Here is a 16,210-nt window from a genome sequence, read left to right on the forward strand (position 1 = left end):
ATATACTCACTTCCTATGTATGTTGAGGAAGTGAGTATATTTTCTGGATCATTTTTCATCGCGCTTTTTCATCGCCTGAGGAAGAACGCTGGGCTGCATGTTGTGCTACGGCCTCTTTGATGTTCATCTTTTTTGCTCTGTGTCTTTTTGTTTATGTGGGTGTATCAGAAGCTATAAAAAAATGTTTTCATTTTTTCCAATGCAAGAAGTTTCTTTTTGTCTTGTGAAAAGGATGTGAGACAGAAAAAGGAGGATTACGTCCATATCGTCAGAATTTTTTTGTTCCGTGTTTTTTTTGTTCCATGTAATTGCATGATTTAACATTGGGAACCCTGCTTAGTTAGAACGTCTTTGTTGATTTCCGTCTTCACTTTCATTGCACCTGTACGCATGCACTCACATACATGCCCTCATGCCCCATTTGTGTAGTACCCCAGTCCACATTAAATCCTTATTAATAAGGAACAAAGAGGACAAAACAGTGAGATCTTATTAATTAGGCTTTAGAAAGTACCGTTCTCCCCAGCAGGACATCTCCATAATAACTGACCCTTAGTGCTCATCAGCTCAGATCATGTCCATCCATTATGTCCTCCTTAGCTCTGCCTTCAAGGGAAATTTCTCATTTTCTTTTAAATTGTACCACTAGGTCACAGATTCACCAAAACAGTGCAACACATTATTCTCTTATAATTGCCCTCAAAACCATACACCACTGTGCCCTACATTCACCCTAATTAATCCTCCTTTCTCTGCACACATGTGCTCCCCATGATCCCTGCACAGATCTTTCTGCCAGGCCAGGTGGAAGGGGGGGAGGGGTAGTAGCTGATTAAAAAGGAGTAGGAAGAGGATAGAGGATGATGTGGGGAAGGAGAATCAGTGGGGGGGGGGGGGGGGGTCCTCGGTGTGATAATGAGTAAACTCGTGCAGAGAATGGGATCGCGCTCAGGCATCTTCAAAAAAAATAAAAAGCTCAATGACATTTCTGTTTGTGCATCATATAGGGTGAGTGTGTGTGTGTGCGTGCATGTTTTGGCTTCTCAGTACTTAACAGCATTTTGCACATCACTGTCATGGTCATTTATAGCGCAGTACATCACACTGATCTCGTTCTCATATACACACACTCACACTTTGCATTGTGTTTGAAGGGGACGAGTGGGTTGAAAATAAAGACCTTGATCTCGTCAAGACTACCTCTACGCCTCTCGTTTATTCTCTATCTCCCTTTCGGTTTCTCATTGGCTGCTGCTGCTCTTGTAAACACAATCCTGACAAAAATAAATGATATTAAGTTGCTCAAATTGGAATCAATGGAAGACTTGTTGACTTTTTGAGTTTAAATGTCAGGTTTTGTGTTTTTGTCTTGTGTTTTTGCTGCTGCAGCACTGTTGTGATCACAGCTGATGCGTGTGTTTTTGTCGTCTCTTTTGTGCCATTTTATCGTGCCCCATGTTATCTTTTCATGTTGTACTCTGCTCATACGCCCTCCTTGATCTGTATTTCTCAATTTATTAATTCTCTTGCTTCCCATATGCTGCATCTCCCTTCCATACTGCCCCCTCCCCAACTCTTTACCCCAATCCAGTCTCCCTGTCTGTCCTGCAGTGTGGTCCTGATACCAGGGGAGGATCAAGTTGTGGAGGAAACAGCAGTGCTCAATGGGTGCCATGACGACCAGAAGACCAACAGCAGCAAGGTTAGCCTATTGTTGTTAACTGAACCAAACACACGAGGCAGTTTACGATCTGTTTAAAATGTTAAATGTCTGACTTTTTTGTTTCTAAAGGGTCTGTCGCTATCATCATGTGCCTTATCCAGTATAGTAGATTTTATGTCATTGTTTTCCCATGAAATACTGGGGCACCGTGAACTACTCTACTCTTACATTTACTCCAGCCCAGGCCCAGCAACAAAAAGAAGGACTCAAAACTAGTTCAAAGAAATAGAACTCCATGAGTCCCAGTTAAAGTGTGCCACAGAGACATGCTTTGAAATTGATTTGAATATAGCACACTCTTAAGCTTTATATTTCATATTTACACTCTTTCATATTATTTCTGACCTGTTTCCATAGCAAAGAGCCATCGTCACACCTTCTGTCTCGGGCTTCTCCTTCCCTTCTTTTCTCCTCAGGACTCTTCAAATCTGAAGCGCTCCCCAGTGGTTTCTGCAGGACGCACCCCCAAGGCTCTGAACGGCCTGCTCAGTCCCCGGCTGGAAGCCTTGAACAACAGCCAAACGTCGCTGTGCGAGATGCTGCAGGAGAAGGAGAAGAAGACGTGGAGCGGAGGATCTATGGGCATGGACCACTCAGCGCTCATCCCCCTGCGATCCAAGAACTTCAGGGAGAGGAGCGATGCCCACTTTGTGGACGTTATAAAAGAAGACAGGTGAGAATGAATAAATGTATCAACCAAATCACTCATATAATGTACAATTCATCAGTCGGTCAATCTCAGTGATTGGATTTTCGGTAGGTAACTGATTATAACATTTAAAACCTAACTCTATATCATTTCTACTGACTTTCTTCTTTGCCTGTGACAGCCTCATGAAGGACTATTTCTACAAACCTCCTATAAACAAGCTGAGCCTCACCTTCCTGGAGAAGAGCCTGGAGTCTGCTTACCGGATAAGCTACCAGGAGGAGGTGTGTGTTTGTGTGTGTGTGTGTGTGTGTGTGTGTGTGTGTAGGAGCTATGTTTGGTTGTGACATAATGCTGCCTGCATGCCTGTTTGTGTAGTGAATGTACATGTATACTTGTGCGTTTGTTTATTTTTGAGAGTTTTTCAAACCAGTGCCTTCTTGTGATTCCACTCATCCAACCACTGCTCTCTTGATACGTGAGCATATCTGTTTGTATTTGTGTGTCTTGGTCTTTTTGCTGGTTTGTGTTTTTTTTTTTTTTGTGTCTGGTTCTCGTCTAGGAAACCTGTTAGGACTGCGTTATGACCAGATCGGTCAAGACTGCGGCAAAGAGAAATCACTGCAGGACCTTAAAAGTAGTTTTGTGTTAGGTTGTGATGCCCTCTGCTGGTGTAACCTCAGAAGTGCATTTTCAGTCTCAAACTGTTGCTACATTGTTGAGTCTGGTGTCACAGTCACTGACATAGGAAGTGAGATAGATTTTTAGACTTACATAAATCATTCAGTTTGTTGATTGTTTGATAAATAAACTCATCTTGAATAGAGACTTTTTCAGTTTTTGTTTTTGTTTATTCTCATTCACTCATCATTACGCCCTCCCCCCCAGGTGGAGACCCAAGCAGCGGTACAGACTTTTGCCAGTCCAACATTCAGTTCTTTCCTGGACATGCTGCTGTGCTCTGCAGTGTTTCTGGCTCTCTCGCTGGCTTGTTTCCTTCGACCGCTTGTCATCCAGCAGAGTTTATCCACACCAGCACTCATCCTGACAGCTGTGGCCGCCCTGCTGGAGGCTCTGGCTCTGCTGTTTTCTATACGGTGAGCTACTGAATACAGATTAGAGGTCTTAAACTACTGGCCAGATCCAGCCTGTGAGACATGTAAATAAAAATTTATTGTTACATCCGGCTGGGAAATCATTAATGAAATAATTTTTTCCACTGTTTTATTCTACTTTAGAGTATTTATTTCATTTTAAGGCAAACTTACAACATACAAATTGACTTTTCGCAGGCTGCTCATATCTGTGCAGCTTGCCAACATTAACACCTCAGCTATGACAAACTGCACTGTGACGGGTGGCACCTGACACCAAAATGTCCATCACTTAATCTAAAAGAATGGAGGCTTTGGAACTGTCTGGAGGATAGACAGTTTCAAGAGGGATAATGAATTACTTTTTGTGGAGCTGAAGGTGACAGCTTCCTGTTTCTCCTGGCATACAATCTCAAGGAGAGAGGAAAGACGAGTAGCTCAACTGCTTTTTCCTCTACCTTCAATGGAGTAATATTACTTGCTTACTGATCCTTGGTTTGAGCCATGTAGTTAGAAACAACCATGTGTGCAGTCAGTTTTTTATTCAAGGTGGGATCAGGCTGGGGTCAAACACAACATTCAAGTATCAGATAAACACTTTGTTAACAACATCTCTAATCCATCACAGTTGCCCGTATCAATCACTGCCTCTTGTTTTTCCTCTCCAGTATGGCTTTCTACCTGGAGAGTACACTGAATTGCACTCGGATGCTGATGAGGGCGATCTCAGGCTGGATAGCTCGTCACTTTATAGGAGCTGTTCTGGTGTCCCTGCCCGCTGTGGCCGTCTTCTCCCACATCACCTGTGATATGCATCTCTCCATCCAGGTGGACTTTGAGTTTGGCAGCTGTCTTATATAGCAGAGTTATTCTTTCTTATTTGTGGACATGAGCCTTGCCTCTGACCAGTAAAGCATGGTACCTGTAGGGCTACCTGTAGTGTTTCCATCACTGAATTGTTATTGATTATATTCAACGTATGTCTTTTAGCTGTACATCATGTTAACATAGTTTGAAGTCAGTATAATTTACAGTATGTGATAATCTTCTGCTGGCGTCTTGACAAATGAATATTGCTCTCTCTGCCCCTTATCTTCCGCAGTTCACCACGTTCATCTGCTGTGCTGTCATCATAGCTATCATTCAGTATTGTAATTTCTGCCAGCTCAGCTACTGGATGCGCTCAACTCTAGCAACATTGGTGGGACTGGGACTGCTTGTCTTGCTCTTCAGCTCCCCCTGCAGGTACAACAGATTTGTGAAGATGTGAATGAAATGTAAACATAATTTAATGTCCAAATATATATATATATATATATATATATATATATATATATATATATATATATATAAACATAATATAATTAAATTGTGTGTTGAATAATAGTGTAGAGCTAATGTGATGATACTGGGTCCCTCATTGAAATTTCAAGATAAGAAGTACACATGGGATTGTGTCAGATGTATGGATGTACTTGTTGCATTAATTAGTGACACTTGTTTTTTATCTCTTCCAGCGTTGCTAAGAGTCTGTTTTTCTGGTAAGCACAATGGTTATTAATAGAATTGCTTGTGTCACAGTTTTTTTTTTTTTTGTTTTTTTTTAAAAAGCAAAGGGCTTTAATGCCTTTATCAGATACGCAACAAAGGGCCTTGGCCAAACTTGAACTTTGGATGTTGCAGTTTATAGTTGGCATCCCAAGCCGCAAGTCACTGGGGTGTTTGGAGTTTACTTTTTTTTGTTCAATTCTTGCCTGCATGAAAAAATTGCCTTAGGTGAGGTGTACACAGCTTATACCAAAAGGTTCTGTAGTTGTGATTAATTAGTTGCAGCTATAGAACCTTCTAATTTATTTTGACAAAAAAAAAGTTTATTCCAACCTTCTGTTCTCTATTTCCCTGCATTTTTTTCTTCCTCTTTATGTCTCTCTCTCTACCAGGGCTGATAGGCAGAACAACAACAGTAACAGCTCAATTGTCATGTCTGACAGCCGAGTAAACCATGACACACAGCCCTACTCACAGGAGATGCTGGGCCCTGAGGCCTGCGTGGCCTTTTTCCTGCTGCTTCTCCTGGTCTGGTTCCTTAACCGTGAATTTGAGGTCAGTCACCGCCTGCATTACCATGGCAATGTGGAAGCTGATCAACACCGCATCAAGATCCAGAACATGAGGGACCAGGCCGACTGGCTGCTTCGCAATATCATCCCCATCCATGTAGCAGAGCAGCTAAAGGTCACCCAGAGCTACTCCAAGAACCACGACAATGTGGGGGTAATATTTGCCAGTATCGTTAATTTCAGTGAATTTTATGAGGAAAGCTATGAGGGAGGTAAGGAGTGCTACCGTGTCCTCAATGAGCTAATTGGCGACTTTGATGAGCTGTTACGGAAGCCTGCCTTCTCAAACATCGAAAAGATCAAGACCATCGGTGCCACGTACATGGCAGCAGCCGGTCTCAATGCACAGCAATGTGCAGACGCGGCACATCCTCATGCCCACCTCCGTGCTCTTTTCGAATTTGCCCTAGAAATGATGCACGTGGTGGATGACTTCAACAAGAACATGCTGGGCTTTGGCTTCAAGCTCCGCATTGGATTCAATCATGGTCCTCTGACAGCAGGCGTGATTGGCACTACTAAGCTTCTCTACGATATCTGGGGCGACACAGTCAACATTGCCAGTCGCATGGATACGACAGGTGTGGAGTGTCGCGTCCAGGTCAGCGAGGAGAGCTACTGTGTGCTCAGTAGCATGGATTATGATTTTGATTACCGTGGCACAGTTAATGTCAAAGGCAAAGGTCAGATGAAGACCTTCCTTTACCCTAAGAGCAGTGACAGCGGCCCTGTGCCTCAGTACCAACTCTCAGTTTCACCAGAGATCCGGGCACAAGTAGATGGTAGCATTGGGCGCTCGCCCACTGATGAAATTGCCAGCATGGTGCCCACAACTGGCGTGACTGCAAGCATTACCAACACTATGGTGCCCAGTGCCAGCGCTGGTTCCTCTACTACCACAGGGCTTGGTCATGAGAAAGAGGCAGGCAGCCGCGAAAGACGCCCCTCCGCAGAGATTTCTCATGCCAGACGATCCATGTCTCACAGTGGCCTGACATCTATACCTGTTACAAATCTAGAAGGACCTCCTCCCTCTGCAAATAACAAACAGCTCATCGGCTCACCCTCAGTCCAGCAAGGTACACCCCAAAATCCAACAAAGTCCCTGAAAGACATCAAGAAGGACAAATATGAGGATGAGAGTAATATTGGAGAGTTTACCAGACTGTAAGAATATGCTACAGTAAATTATCTACCCTTTAAGCTCTTGTTCCTGCCAGTTGGCATTTGTAGAATTGCTGTATATTTGGTCCTATCAAAACACCCACAGGCTTCTTCTCTGCATCAGCCAGGCAGCAGGTTGTTTTAGTGTAAATCTGATTGGCTGATATAATCAGTGGAGGGTGCTGGGTGGACCACAAAGAGAGTGTCAGGCAGGAACAGAGAGAATATGGGAAGATGTGATGGCTGACTGAATCGTCTCTTGCCTGCTACAGATCCCATTGTCTCCCATTAACTTACTTGATTATCTTTACACCTTTAATCTTGATTATTTCTTTCATATGTCTTTAAGTGCCTTTAGAATAGAATAATGTGTAGACTAAGCCTTTTTAAGTAAGGGAAGAAGAACATAAAGGGAAAACTGTAAATTAGCAAACTTTTTCGGGGAAAAAAATGCTTTGCTTTTTTTTTTCTTTTTTTTTTTCTTTTTTTTACAATTTTACTTTGTAAACAATGTTTTGCTATGATATTTTGCCTTTTATCAATGAAAAGTTCAGAAAGCTGACTAACAATGTATGCTGAGTGGAGGGAAATGAGATATCACTCCAAGGCATCTAATAGTAAAATCTGCACTAAAATGCAGCAGAGCCTGTTTCCATGTTCTTCATGGAAGCCAGAAAACTCATCATTTAAGGCACAGCAGAGACTAATCAATACAGGCTAAGGGCAGATGACGGCCAAGCTGTGTGTAGTGCGACTGTTTTTGCATGTATGCTGTGTGTGTGTGTGTGTGTGTGTGTGTGTGTGTGTGTGTGTGTGTGTGTGTGTGTGTGTGTGTGTGTGTGTGTGTGTGTGTGTGTGTGTGTGTGTGTGTGTGTGTGTGTGTGTGTGTGAGAGTGTGTGTTGGTATGTATCTGTGTAGTGAGATCATACAGGGTTTAATGAGGAGAGGTGCCTATGAATTACTTGACTGATTTTGTGAAACTGCAGGATGACAAACAATTTAGGAACGCAGTTGAAAAAAAAAAATCTTGTTTGCTGATGTGGCAGCTTTTTCTCTGGCCTCAGTTAAGATCTTTGTATTGCCTCAGGACTGAGGCATAATGGTGGCTATGCATGCTTGCAACAACAACACCATAGATGAGGCTAACTGCTACTAATGTTTGTGCCCTCCCCCATGATCCAGGCTCTGGTGGGAAGTCAGGTTGTGTTTAGTGCTGATGAGTATTTCAATGGATCCTACAAGGCACTGCTGTACCTGTAGAGTGTCTAGTCGTGACTTTAGATCAAGTAGACAAAACAACTGCCTAGGTTTGCAATGGATTACACTGTGTGTTAGTTAATAGTGCTTTTAAGAAATGGATAATCAAAGTGGAATGTCACAAATCAAAACTAAATGTGTTTTATTGTATTTATTGTTACGCAAAACTTGAACCGTTCATGTGAAGCTGCCCTCTCTAATTTTTTTGCGATTTGATAGACATTACTGAATGCAAACAGCTGGATGCATTAGCTGCTTCAGTCTCGCAATGGCATGAAACGTAATGTAATAGCACTGTAAAAGCAAAGCCAGTGCACCAAATGTATTTCATATGAAGCCCTAAGTGTTTTTACTCCTTTTCCTTTTTGACTTAAATGATTCCATGTTGTTATATTAGATTATTAAGGAAATCAAACTGATTAAACATTACATCTCTCGCTGTGACATTTTCTCTGTTACTGTTTCTTAGCAAAAAAGGATTGTGTGCTCAGAGGCAAAAAAAGTATTACCATGAAATCCACTTTAATGTCTTATTTTTGGCATTTAAATATCCTGTATGAAAATTTACAACCTCATTTCTTTATATTACCACTTCATAATCACTACTTTTAAGTAACAAAGCAAATAAGACAAATATTGCAGAATAACAAAGAACCAGTTTGTCTTCTTTTGTCATGCCGCTTTTAAGATGACCCTAACAGTGAAATAATTAGTTTTCTTTGTTGTCTATGTGTGAAATTAGGGTAGCTTGTGCCTTTTAACTTTGAACTTGATTTCTCTTATCTTTTTTTCAGTGTCAAGTCGGTTTAACTTTTTAAGACACTCAAAAGGTTATGGTATGGGAATGTTTACTTTAGTGCTTGAAGGTCATAAAATTTGAGCAGTGCCTTTTCTTAAAATATACAATTAAATACAAATGTACCAAACATATTTTTGCATTAGTTGGCCTTACTGCAGAATTTGGATTTCTTTGTCCATTTTGTATTTATTCCTCAGATGGAGGTGTGGTTGTGTTAAATGCAATAAGAGCTAAACATCACTTGTTTAAAAGGGAAAATAAGCTTCTTTTCGCTTATGAGCACACAACTCTTGCACCAGCCCAAAATTTGTGTTTGTTTTACTACAATAAAGGGATGCTTATAATAATTATTAAGAATAATTATTGTTGTTATTATCCAAGGTTAAGTGCTTAATAGAGGATATGATACTTGAGTGTCAGGTAAAGCGCATAAGCTACATTGTGTTTTCCTTGATAATTTTGATAAGCTCTTTTGAATATTGTGTTTTTTTTCTAAACTGAAAGTTTTTTGTGGATTAGTGTTGTTTGCGATAAATGTAACATTAAGACAAAGGTGTCAACTCACAGATCTGGTTGCCACCTGTTTTTTTTTTGTTTTTTTTGTTTCGTTTTTTCTTTCACTGCAGAAATGAGCATATCTGTCGTTTTTGTTGGATTTATTGAGATGTAAGTGACATTCTGAACCAGGAGAATGACACACGGGGAAAACTTTGATGCCAAAGAGTGTCATTACCATCTCATGAATTTCTTCTTTGTATATTACGTCTTATCTCCTTCTTAATTTGCAGGTTATGTTGTGCACATTTTAAGAAAGTTCATTTATATGCTCACTGTTAAAACACATTTGCACAAGGCACTCACTTTTTATGTACAGTATGCCTTTATATTGTATAGTATCTGAGCATTTTCTATTATTTATATAAGTGCATGTACTAGAGTATTAAGTAGTCTAAAGAACTGGGTAATTTTAACAATGTTGGAATAATATTTGTGCGTTCTGTTGGCCTGCATGTATGTAAAAATGTACGAGTGTTTGTAAAACTGTGTGGTTGTGTGTGTTTTGGAAGGGATGCTCTAATCTTAGCAGGAATGTGACCTGGACATTTTAGTCAGCTTTGTCATCTTGAAAAGTATGACATGCTTGGACAGCAAGGCTTCAATCAATACAGATTTCCTTGTTTTTCAATTCAAACTGGCCAAATAAAATGGATGAGGCACTACAAGATGTCTGCAGGTAGGTAGTATCTAAGTCGCCTTCTACAGGCAGGTTTTAATGAATTGTTGCTTTCTCTGGAAATGTTTTTGTATATAGCACGCTAATAGGTATGCAAGTGAAGGTTAAAACTGAATAAAGTCAGTTGCTGGTAAATGTTGTCCGATTGAATTAATAGCCTGTGCACTACATCTACTGTATGTTGTGGTTTAACCAGTGCTGGACTGTAATTAAGTGCATGTTCTCAAGTAATTAAGAATGTTGAGTTACTTGTACTTAACTTGATTATTCCTGCTTTATGCTGTTTTATAGTGTATGTTTTATACTGTATTCTCCATTGCCTTTCAATGTTACTTTTGAGGATTAAGATTTTATATAAAACATTAGATCAGTTTATACAAAATGAAAACTACCCAACATAATATAAAAATAATATAAAATAGTTTAAATTAACTGCACTCCAAACCAGATACAACATTAAAGTTTTATTTATAATTTAAGTAGGAACATATTTTGCTTATATTAGTATGCTTTCATTTTAATAAACTATGGATTAAAGATTTTTTTTTTCTTCTAATGGAGTTTTTTTTTTTTGTGACTGGTATTTCTACTCAAGTAAAGGATCTGTATACTTCTTCTACAGGGTATGACAAATACTCTTTTAAAAGTATGACTCCTTCATTTAAAATTATACAAAAACGTATTATCAACAAGCTGATTATTACCAATACATTTCAATGTTGAGACAATCAAAATATACTATTAAGTAGTCTAATATAGCTATGAATCACATTTTACAACATGTTTATTTATTTGAGAGTTATAGTTTTTGTTTTTCATTCAAAACATATAAAGTGAGATTAAAAGTAAAAATATTTTCCTGTAAAAATAATCTATAAAATAGTATAAAACCGCAGTATTTTACTATCCTAATAATACTACCTCAAAATGACTTGAATAAATGCACTTATTTACTTTTCACCATGAGTAATATGATACGAATAAAGGGATTGTAAAGTATTGGTATTCGAGAATGCATTGTTATTTTCTTCTCAAATTAGTATTTTTTATTTGTAGTCATGATTTTTTTGTAAAGTTTAAAACAGGTGGAGCACAGAAAATGTCTATTTTTTCTTATTTTGTGGGTTATTCCACCTCTAGAGGCAACTTCGCGTACGTACACATGACGCACGGTGGGACACAGGTTTACGTCAGGGCGTCATAGCACGACACCTCCCCCTCCTCCCCCCTCAGTCTAGCTGGGAAGAAAAAAAAACTTTTTTTTGTATCGGAGGAATCAACAGCCGCCATCTTGACGCGGCTCAGAATCGGGATTTCGGGGGGAGCATTAATTTTAAAAACCGATCGGAGCTACCTAGACCGGGCTCAAACGGCTTTTTTCGTGCAGAAAATCGAAGTGTTAGTTCTTCCGATGAGAATTAATGCAAACATGTGAGGATTACATGGGTTTTTATCGTCTCGAAAGCCCACTGTATATTTGATTTCCCTTTTAGAGAGCGCCGCTTCTCGCCGTATCTCCGTCCCGAGACGCTGTATTTACCGGGAGACAGCGACGAGAAAAAAAATCCACCTCATAGAAAATATTTTTTGAATTTTGCTCTTTTTATTTAAGCCCAAAGTAGATTTTATGGCTGCTCGTTTCGACTGCGAAAAAAATGATTCTGTACAGACGTGAAACCGGCGATCTGCGGAGAAAGGGATTTTCTTACGCTTTGTTTAATATTTTATGAATGATTTTTATTTATTTTTCTCGAACTGAAATAATTTTTGGACGTAATTATTAAGGATAATTATGTGGGTGTTGGGTGTTGGATTATCATGGGGTGATCTTCGGCGGCGAAGCGTGGCGCTGTTGCCTTTCTTTTGAAACCTTTTTCTCCAGGCAGCATTTCGCCAGTCTGCCAGTCAAGAAAGAAAAAAAAAAAAAAAACAGTTAAATTGCTCTTTTACGCCCAACGTTAGGAAAAGTTAGTCGTAATTACGAGCCAGAGGCCGACAAGTTGGACTGATCCTGCTGTTATTTTCTTGCATCATCATCATCATCCATTCATAACATTTGCCGACCAGGATGGCTGACAATCTGCTGGATGTCGGACCCCCCACTGCAAAGCGACCCAAGCTTAATTCACCTCTCTCGGGATCAGACGGCCCAGGTAAGGACGGGACATAGAGAGGATTTGTCAACTTGCAATAAAATGCATGTCTATTTAGGCTTCACTCTGCACAGTCTTTGCTGCTTCAAGAGGATGGATGCATGAGGTAAAGATCTACAGTGGTAGACATCAGTCACTTCAGTGGGAGTCATATCGCAGGAAAACTGTACATTAAGTTCCTGTAAGATTATTTGATTATTTCCATAGGTGACCATAAAAATACCATAAGCTGCAATTAGTGTAAGAGAAAAAAACTGCAAACTCACTCCCTCTGTATCACACGAGAGATGCAATTACTCAACAGGGAGAGTTTACTCGCAACTTTTCTGTTTTGTAGGGTTAAAAGTAAACTTAAAAAACATAATAATGCTTACCCCTTATAACACCTCAGAGATACAGGTGAATGAAAGCTTTACCGTGTATCTCCAGGGGTCGTATAGTGATGATTTGTCCCTCTTACCTCTTGGGTTGTTTCTTGAGTAAACTCAAGACCCCTGCACATTTATAAACCTGGCATTATACAAATATTGTGATCTGATCCCCTCAGAGTAACTCGTCCTTGCAGAGAGAACTGCTGCCTCTGTATGATTGGAGTTGGATTGGATTTAATGCCTTGCTCATTGACACTTAAGCAGTTCAGATTTTTGACAGCACAAGCACTTCAACCTGTGTTGTCAGACTGAAAAGATAATCTCTCTCACCACTAGGTCAGGTTCAGCCCTTCTCTCATTCAGCAACATGCTTGAATGGTTCATATTAAAAGTTATCTGACAAAATATTGTGGAAGATTTGTTTTGTTCCAACATCCAGCCTCTCTGCTGCAAATTCATTGGCTGGTAAATGTGGATAATGTAGCTCAAAAGCTGAGAAAAACTGCTGCCACGGTAGGGCTGAGTATTAGGAACTAGCCCCAAGGGTCTGCCTCTTACCCAGTCTTACCTGCAGAGCAACTTTGCGCCATTATATGGAAAAGTTGGACTATTTAACAGGAATTCAACTTAAGTTATCAGATGATGGCACACCCCCCTCTCATTACACCTGTAAGGTTTTATATATATATTCTGCAGACACGTGTCCCAATGTTGTTCAAGCTCTGATTTGTGTATGTGGTTAGTGGTTGACAGAGAAATCTAGGCATTTGCTGGATGGTTGTTTGATGTGATGAGTTGAATTGTATTTATAATTGATGTATTCTTCAAGATAGAGTTTTATAGATCCCAAGTCCAAGAAAATATTTTATAGTGGTCATCAATTATTATTAACAACTATTAGGACTGTCTGGAAGCAAGCCAGCCCCCTGGGTATGTAACAGGTGCATTTGGGGAAGACTTCAGCTCTAATATAAGCCATTTTCACTTCTATAAATTTGCGGTGACATTCCTAACCACTGGATTGTAGTTGAGAACAAAAAGTTTCTACCTCATAAAAAAGGATTTCTTGAAAGACACCAAGAATTTGGAACTGCTACCCGTCTTATTGGAGGTCAAAATTAATCATAGCGTGAATAATAATAATTTGATAAACTTGGCACCAGGGCTACACAGTTGCCATTAATCTAAAACTACCCGGCATCTAATCAGGACCTATCATATGTATAAGCTTATTTTAAATGGACAATGGACTTGCACATTGGAGAGGGAAAACTGCAGATACTGCCTAAAAAGTCAATCAAATTGGGTTGACATGAGCAAGAGGCTTTTATGTATCTCTCAGAAGAAAGCATGGAAAGGTGTTGAGTAGCTGTGTCTCACCACTAGCTGTCAGTGTGTGATGTTCGCAGGCAAGACAAAATGCCAGCTTACTGTCTGAAAAGTAATGCTGCAAGTGACTATTGGTTTCAGTTTTGATTAATCTGCTGATTATTACCTCCACCAAGGAGGTTATGTTTTCACCAGTGTTTGTGTAATTGTCAGCAGGATTACACAAAAAGTACTGAACCGATTTGTACAGAATTTGGTGGGGGGATGGGGCAATGGGCAGGGAAGAACTTTTTTACATTTTGGGGCAGATCCAGATCCAATTAGAAAATATTAGAAACGTCCATTACACTTTCTCCGAGTCATGGATTTTGTTCCGTCTTGCCAGTAGTCCAAAATCCAAAGAAACTCGGTTTACAATGCCATAACAGATAAAAGCAAAAATCTGTGGCATTAGGGAAACAGACACCAGGAAGCAAGTTAGCATATTTGCATGAAAAAAAATATGTTAGTCAACCTTTTCTGGTCATTATGAATTATGAGTATTCATTGCAGCCCCTCTTACTTCTCTGTGGGTTCCCTCCACTTTTACTCCATGATAGGGTTGCAAAATTAATCAAAATATTTTTGAAATCGCAATGTGGTTAAGTGCACTATCCAAAAGGCAGGAGCTGCAATTTTTTGATAAAGGTAAAATGTGTCAATGGACTGTAAATGAAGCATTGTTGTGCTACAGAGATATCCTCTGCCTACAAATCATATTCTCCAGACATAAAGGAACACGCTTGTTAGATACACGTCTGAACAAAAATAACACCATCGTCATTTTTATAATCAAAAATTTTAAATTGTGACTCATATCGCAATCACAATATCTGCCAAACTAATCACAATATGATTTTTTTGCATATTGTTTAGCCGTACTCAATGAAAATATTTTTTACTTCAACTGTTTTTTTTATTTTGTTGTAATTACAAAGACTGAAAGGCAATGGTGTGGAAACTGCTGGGCACCATTTTCACTATTCTTAAAGGCAAGAAGTAAAAGTACTGCTTGTATCTTTATCAGCCACCCAGTTTAGGAGCCATTCAGCAATATTATTGGCATATCCTCGTTATGATTGTTTATATTGCTGATATTTGTTGTGCAGTCACTATTGCCAAGCATTGAAAAAGCGTGGACCGTCTCATTGCAGCCACCTCTTAACTCTCGTCTTCTGGAGAGTACATAAAGAGTACAGTTTCTTAATTTAAAATGTATTGGAGACTGGAAACATCTGCCTGCCATTTGGAAACAGCTGAGAAGTTTCTTTGTTTGGTATGTCTTCTTTTCTGCGGATGGCTACATTATCTAGCTCTCTGACAGAACTCGGTCTTCAGCCAAGGTAGCGCATCCTTTCAGAGGGGTGACAGGACCTTTCGCTGGGCAATAAAGCAGCCTGACACTAGGCCTCCTCCCCCACTGCTGCCAGGAGCCCTTTCTCTCTCTCAGTTGACACATGCACACACACACAAACTCTCACAAACACATGTATTCAGTATGACATTGTCTCTTGTAGACCTGCTCTCTTTGAAGTCCTGGATGCAGCTCAGGATCTTAAGTAGTCTGAGAAGATTTTAAGTGCCAGGCTGCAGATGGGAGGATAAGCACAGTTTTTTTTCTTGAGATCAAAAAGCCCTAATTCTGAGAAAATTGGGAGGCAGATAGTTTGCAGCCTAACACTTTTTTTTAATAGTCCGCCTACAGAGTGTTTACAGAGTATTTCTAACATTTTAACAGGTTACTAGTTGAGATTCCTAATCCATACCATTAAATGGTTTACTAATTGTTGGTTTAATTTTTTATACATTGTTGAACATTAGTTGAGCATTTGAATGTTAAACAAAGATTAGGGAAATGTTAGAAAATACTCTGTAAACACTCTGTAGGCGACCAACCCAATAAAGACTACATCCACACTAGCTTTTAGTTTTCAAACGCATCACTTCTGCTACATTTTTGCCTGAAATGCCTAAAACAGAGACAGTTGGAAAACACTGCTGGCCCCATTTTTGTTTTAAAACTCTGGGGTTGTGTTGTAGTCTGGATGGGCAAAAATGAAGACCTTTGGAAACATTGAGGTAGACACGCATGGTTGCTCGTTGATTGGGTCTTATCAGCCTTGACTACAAGTGGTGAAAGCAACATGAATGACGAAATACAAGTGTTACTGGCCAGGTTGTCATTGCTAGCAGCTGTTGTGGAGTTAAATTCAGCATTTAAACGCTACAACTGTCTTTACTGTTCCTTGTTCGTAGTGTTTTGTGCAGGTTATAAAC

The 16,210-nt window shown here is 39.7% G+C and overlaps 2 protein-coding genes across 9 annotated transcripts in view; both read left to right on the forward strand.

Annotated features, from left to right (window-relative positions):
- Positions 1 to 10,176, forward strand: part of LOC130185085 (adenylate cyclase type 9-like) — a 34,060-nt gene extending 23,884 nt beyond the window's left edge. For all 3 annotated transcript variants that reach the window (XM_056401330.1, XM_056401327.1, XM_056401329.1), the window contains exons 4-11: positions 1,592 to 1,702; positions 2,140 to 2,396; positions 2,554 to 2,656; positions 3,261 to 3,469; positions 4,135 to 4,294; positions 4,569 to 4,711; positions 4,984 to 5,007; positions 5,407 to 10,176. In XM_056401330.1, the coding sequence (XP_056257305.1) occupies positions 1,592 to 1,702; positions 2,140 to 2,396; positions 2,554 to 2,656; positions 3,261 to 3,469; positions 4,135 to 4,294; positions 4,569 to 4,711; positions 4,984 to 5,007; positions 5,407 to 6,757 (2,358 nt within the window). In that variant the 3' untranslated portion in view covers positions 6,758 to 10,176. The remainder of the gene's footprint in view (positions 1 to 1,591; positions 1,703 to 2,139; positions 2,397 to 2,553; positions 2,657 to 3,260; positions 3,470 to 4,134; positions 4,295 to 4,568; positions 4,712 to 4,983; positions 5,008 to 5,406) is intronic.
- A 1,122-nt stretch (positions 10,177 to 11,298) lies between these two features.
- crebbpb (CREB binding protein b) overlaps positions 11,299 to 16,210 on the forward strand; it is a 32,860-nt gene continuing 27,948 nt past the window's right edge. For all 6 annotated transcript variants that reach the window (XM_056401321.1, XM_056401324.1, XM_056401323.1 and 3 more), the window contains exon 1: positions 11,299 to 12,194. In XM_056401321.1, the coding sequence (XP_056257296.1) occupies positions 12,110 to 12,194 (85 nt within the window). In that variant the 5' untranslated portion in view covers positions 11,299 to 12,109. The remainder of the gene's footprint in view (positions 12,195 to 16,210) is intronic.

The sequence above is a fragment of the Seriola aureovittata genome, chromosome 17, assembly GCF_021018895.1.
Source record: "Seriola aureovittata isolate HTS-2021-v1 ecotype China chromosome 17, ASM2101889v1, whole genome shotgun sequence".
Classification (NCBI taxonomy): Eukaryota; Metazoa; Chordata; class Actinopteri; order Carangiformes; family Carangidae; genus Seriola; species Seriola aureovittata.